Source organism: Arachis hypogaea, chromosome 5 (assembly GCF_003086295.3).
Source record: "Arachis hypogaea cultivar Tifrunner chromosome 5, arahy.Tifrunner.gnm2.J5K5, whole genome shotgun sequence".
Lineage (NCBI taxonomy): Eukaryota > Viridiplantae > Streptophyta > Magnoliopsida > Fabales > Fabaceae > Arachis > Arachis hypogaea.
This window is the reverse complement of record NC_092040.1, coordinates 9,649,468-9,655,495: the sequence shown is the minus strand read 5'-3', so window position 1 is coordinate 9,655,495 and position 6,028 is coordinate 9,649,468. Positions and strand designations below refer to the sequence as shown.

Sequence of the window (6,028 nt, the reverse complement as noted above, 5' to 3'; positions counted from 1 at the left end):
GGATTTTTTTCCGTCGGAAAATTACAGACGGATTTTTACCAGTTACCGACGGATTTTTCCTCTGTAAATTTTCTATCTATTTCCCAAAGGCGACAAACTTTTCGACGGATTTTTCGTCTGTAATTATAGACAGATTTTCAGACGGATTTTCTGTCTCTAATTATAGACGGATTTTCCGTCTGTAATTTAAACCTTGGAAAATCATTTCACACTCTAATTACAGACAAAAAATCCGTCTGTAAATCTGTCAGTAAGGTAAAATAATTTTTTTATTTTTTCAATTACAAAATAAACTTGTTTTCATACAAATAAATATAAATTTAATACAAATTTTTATCTAATTTGTCTTCAAATATTTATAATATTTCAAAAAATAAATAAATTCATCATATTATCAAACTAAAAAAATACTATAAACAAACAAGTTAATATATTTCAAAATATAAACAATGTTGATACATCAATTATAATAACAAGTAACAACCATACATCAACAAAGTGCATTGATACACCAACTATTGTCCTCTAATTAAGTCAAAATATACAATAAAGTTGCTTAATTAGGTTCTAAAATTGGAACTTCATCTGTATAGAAACCATTCATCATTATTGTGTGCATTGATTCAAACAGTGGGGTCATGAATTGATCCTCTGCCTCAGGCTTCTCTGCCTCCTTATATTTTTTTATTTTTCATCTGTTTTCCAAGTATCAAATTCTGACAAAAATAAAAAAAATAGTGACAACATAATCTATATACAGTGTATTCTTCATCTCAAGTAACAAATTCACAAGTGAAGCTCACCTCAACATCTGATCTAGTTCCAGTAACTTTCGATTTGGGGCTGCAAATTTAATAGGAGAAAAAGAGAAAGAACCTGGTGGTGCTTCTTTAATCTTTGCAGAATCTTGAACTAGAACAGGAGTCTCCTTAATAACTGGTGGTGCTTCTTAATAACTAGAAAGTATACTCCTGTACTCGATGATTGTGAATAAAAATGCATAACCCCCAATAGAAAAAAAATAAAAATAAAGGTGTATTCTTTTCTTTTAAAAAAGGTCAGAGAGAAATGAGAGATCAGCAGAGAAGCAAATACACGGATGATGGTTGCATGTAGAAATCAAGTAAAAAAGAAAGATACAAGATGAAAAGAAAGTTGTAGTAGGAGCAATATATAGTCGTATATATGCTCCAAAATAAAAAGCAACAACCCACTGATCTTTCTCCTTCTCTTGAAGCAAACAATTAAGAATACACTTAGCAAGAAGCCTTTTTTATATTAATCTTTATAGACACAGTATATGGACTATTAATACTCTTAGCAAAGGAAGTAGCCAGTGCAAGAAGCCTAAATGTTCACCACAAGAAACAAGATATCATAAATCAGATGAAAAAACCTATAACTCAAATAGGTTGAGTAATATCCACTAGCTACCAAAACCCTCTGTCAGCTATAAAGATTAATTATAGTCTAATTGGCATCAACAACTAGCTAAAAAGTAAAAAGTTAGTCAAGTGAAGAGAAGAGTATCACAATCTTAGCCAACAGAACATCGTTTACTTATTTACAGATAAAATCAACAGATGATATGAGTAGAACTTGAGAACTTGCCTGAGACTTTGATTGTTCATGTTTGTTTCATTTCTTCCCCTTTGCTACGGAAGCAAGCCTCACCAAAATTTTGAAAATGTACTTACACTTTCGAGCCAACAGTTGACAATTACGTTATACAAGCATCCTGTCTTTTAGTATAGGTTACATGATTGTCAACTGAAACTAAACGGGATACTTTTCTATTTTCTGAACTGCTAGAAATTTCTCAATTATTTTTCTAACAATTTATTGCTTGTGTTGATCAACTTAGTGCTTTGAGAAGAAATTTAAAAAAAAAGCAGTTTAAATTTTTTGCATGATAATGTTTCATTACCAAGTAATTAAGCATTTCCCCTCCTCTTTACTTTTATGTCTTTCCCTTACTTTCACTTTTCAACTTTATATGATGTTTAATTTAACAGTCAAAACTTTGTTGAATCAAGTTAAACTAGATTGTACCCTAATTAACCCACTGATTTAATTTTAGATCCTTTATTATCAGGCATGTTATATATACAATCAAAGAAAAGTAACCAAATAATTATATATAAAAAAAAGATAAAGGAAAGCAATCAAAGAACAAATTTGAACAAAAAGAAAGAAGCAAATGAAAAATAATAGATAGGTGTTTGCACTGACCTTCCTCTGCCTGGCCTGTGCTAAAGAACCTTCAAGCTATTTCTCAAGATTCTACAACTCCTTTATGCTCAATGGTCCAAGATCTTCCCTAAGTAAGTGCCTGTGTTTTACATTGCCAAGTAAATTTTGTAATATAATTTATATATATTCCATTATATATTATGATTTTTGCTAATAAATTCAATTATTATTACTATATGAAATCAATTTAACAATTTTTGAATATAAAAATATCTTCGTGGAAGCAATTATTTAATATTATAACATACATATCCATATTATTAATTTATTATTGAAAGGTATGTAATTAACTTTAAGTGTTTATTGTAATTATCATTATTATTAGAAGGGAAATAAGTGAATAATACCTCTGAGTCCTTTGTAGAGACTCATATTTGCCTTTAGCTTTGATACCTCCTGGTACCAGCTCTGATTATTGCAACACATATTAAAAAATTATTCAATGAAAATTACTAAGATCTAATTAGTATCTATATATGATATGCATCCCATTGTTAGTTGAATGGCTTAGAATTTAAACTTCATTAATCTTTATTGTCAAAGATAGCAATCTTCTTGCATTGTTTAAAAATTGCTACACTTATTAGATATACATAAGTAATGATAGTTGGCTAATAACTCTGCAGTTCAGAAAATAGAAAAGACTAACATGCAAATACAAAACAGAAAACTTCAATTCACAAAATCAGATTAATTATATTTCATAACTTCATGGTAATAAATACAGTAAAGTACAATCAATAATTCTTTATGTACATCACTTTAACTATAAGGTATAATGGTATATTCTACACAGTGAAACCTAACCACCCTTAAAACTAAGTTATCAACAGTGTGATTATAATGTAATTTACCCAAAATAGTTGAGAATCTCAACTATTTGATCTGCTAAGTCTTCAAAGAAGGTATAGGGTCATCAGGACAAATTGCACCAATTCCCAACTGCAACAACTCTTGTGGAAGTTCCAAGAGGAGAAACTATGTGAATTATAAAATTCACTTTCTAAATAGAAAAGAAAATGTATATTGAAATCAATCTCTTACAGACCTCGTGTCCAGGAGGACTGATATGATATATGCAGAAGTTGTGAAGCAACAAAGAAGCTGCCTCTGGACAGAAAAATAATCCTTGGAAACATGACATATCTGCACAAACAGATAAGTGAACAATTAATTCAACCTTCTGAATAAAATAAAAAGAATGGATGAAAGAATACACATATGCATTCACAATTTAGTGCTAGGTCTGGATAAGTGATTAGAGCTGGTTTCTCAAGATCCCCATACACTATAACAGACACAGAACCACAACCAGTTCAAATGTGATGTTCCTGAAATGATCAATATGATTTGTAACCAAAATACAGGCAAAAAGAAGAAAGAGGCAACAGAACCAAAGTTAGAAAACTGAAGAATGAACAAAAGAACCACCTCCTAAGCAAAGGATATACTTTATTTTGAGTTATGCAAAAATTCTAAATCAATGTTTTTTTTCAAACTGTTTGTTCCCTAACATTTCCCCTTAATAGGACAACCAAACTAACAAGCAACAACACCACATTAACTCAAATAATAAGGACAAGGAAAACAAAAAAGTATAAAATTTTCCACAGGAAAAGAAAAAGCAATCACAGGGACTAGCAAATATAGTTCACTTGTTAATGCATACTTACAGGGACAGATGTAGGTTTACAAACGGTCAGCACGTCTAGTTCTTTTTGGAGAATCGGAACCTCAGAAGCCATCACAGGCAGTTCATGCCTAAAATCTTTGCGGCATCAGTTTCAAGCTTAATCACTTCTAAACCACAAAAGTAAAAATGCAAAGCTTTCAGTGCAAAGACAAACCTGTGTACGAAATGGCTAATCTTCTGTGATGATTTAACTATGTATGAAACTAGTACCCTCTCACCATCAACTTGAATCCTTCCACATTTCACTGCACTAACCTACAACAAGCAACTAAATTGTATTAAAAAGCAGCTCTTTCCTTTGGAGGTTCTACTAAGGGTACTCGTTCATGATATAAAAAGGGGAACTTTTTAATGATAAACATAAGAGTTTAAGTTTTCAATAACATGAAATACATAAGTTGTGTCCTAATACTATAATTTCTGCATAGATAAATTTATCTGCTGCAATAAGTGATTAAGAGAAGCCATAATCTAGAAGTTCAATTCCATTCTATATCTATAAGAGTTCAATGAATTTCACTGTATTGCTAGAAAACTCATTAATTAAGAATGTGCAATTCTAGGATTCCAAAAACAATTAACCAAGATGAATGATTGAAAGCAATGCATTTATCCACACACAAAAAAAAAAAAACACAAATAGAGTAGAATCGTGGAACAAGCTCAGAACAGGTGATTGAATCCCTAAGCTGGAAATTAAAAACATTTAAACAGAAGAAAGAGAATAGAAAGGGCAAAATTACCATCTGTTTTGAGATACCAGCATGTGATAGAAACTGCAACAGGAACAAGAAGCTCAATCAGCATTAACAACAACAAGAAGATAGAAACTGTGAAGAAAAATTGATAAATCTAAAATTGGCACAGAAAAATTGAACCCTAAGCAACAGAATCACAAGGAGGGGGCTCGTGCGACGCAATGGATGATAGAGAGAGATCGTGCGATGCGAGCAGTCGTGAAAGCGGCGAAAGCTTCCGAGAACTCAGAGGAACAACCGAACAATGGCAGCAGAGGCGGTGGCGGAGGAGGAGGAGGAACGAAAGAGAGCGTGACGGAGAAGATCCATTGGAAAAGGAAGAATTAATTGCGTGAAATTGAAAATCTAACCTCCAAACTTTGGCTAAATTAGCGGATTGCAGATTTGGATTTGAAAGGAGAGAGGCAAGCAACACCCCGAGAAGATCCGGGAACGGGTGTGACGGAGCTTCTGTGCGACTGAACCAAAGCTGAGATGCGCCGCTGATGGAGGATTTAGAAGGGATGAGTGTGTAGATTTGTAGAAGTATCGTGATTGAAACGGTGAGCTTTTCAGTCACCACCCTTATTTTAATATTTTTCGACGGAAAATTTTAAATTACAGTCAGATTTTCTGTCTGTAATAATTTAATAAAATATATCATTTTTTATTTAATTACAGACAGATTTTTTCGTCTGTAATTATTTTTCATGAAAAAAATTAATTTTTTCGACGGAATTATCGACGGATTTTCTTTTCCGTCTGTAATTTATGCTAATCCATTTTTTTGTTTTCCGACAAAAAATTCCTCTGAAATTCCCTCTGTGTTTCAGTGGGATAAAATCCGTCAGAAATATCCGTCTGTAATAACTAGTTTTCTAGTAGTGATATATATATAAAACAATAAACTTCTACTAAATTAAATTGTATTTATTATTATTAGAAAGGGTAAGAGAGAGCAATAGAAAAAAGGTTTGTGTGTATTCAAGTTGTGTATAATGATACAATATAAAAGGAAATTTATAAGTGCTAAGATAATAGAAATAATAAAGACGTAATATCTTATAATAAATATTCAGATATGTTAAATAATGCTAATTGATCTAATTGATCCTAATTATACTCTAACATCCCTCCTCAAACTTAAGTGACAACTTGAGTTTGAAACTTATTTGAAACAACTAAATAAAAAAATGCATAAACTGATAGAACGGGAGTAGACGAAACTGCCTGAAAAAAGCGCAGACAGAACTATCGGAAGGAAGCGCAGACAGAACTGACAAAAGGAAGCGCAAACGGAACTGACGGAAGAAAGCACAAACGGAACTGCCACAAGAAAGCACAG

At 31.9% G+C, this 6,028-nt stretch overlaps 1 protein-coding gene across 10 annotated transcripts; it reads right to left on the bottom strand.

Annotated features, from left to right (window-relative positions):
- Positions 1-413: 413 nt before the first annotated feature.
- LOC112800653 (RNA pseudouridine synthase 7-like) lies at positions 414-5,252 on the bottom strand. Of its 10 annotated transcripts, none has more exons than XR_011881779.1 (8): positions 5,055-5,252; positions 4,690-4,722; positions 4,101-4,201; positions 3,927-4,014; positions 3,302-3,399; positions 3,108-3,206; positions 2,601-2,661; positions 414-2,332 (listed from the first exon to the last, which is right to left on the bottom strand). XR_011881779.1 is itself a non-coding variant. In XM_072236674.1 (7 exons), exons 2-6 carry the CDS (start codon positions 4,690-4,692, stop codon positions 2,634-2,636), a joined length of 318 nt encoding a protein of 105 aa, XP_072092775.1. In that variant the 5' UTR covers positions 4,693-4,722; positions 5,055-5,252; the 3' UTR covers positions 414-2,332; positions 2,601-2,633. The 10 variants fall into 10 exon arrangements, 1 of the variants encoding a protein (XP_072092775.1); XR_011881776.1 differs by having other exon boundaries at positions 414-716; positions 804-2,332; positions 2,601-3,195; XR_011881777.1 differs by having other exon boundaries at positions 414-1,738; positions 2,233-2,332; positions 2,601-3,195.
- Positions 5,253-6,028: the final 776 nt, after the last annotated feature.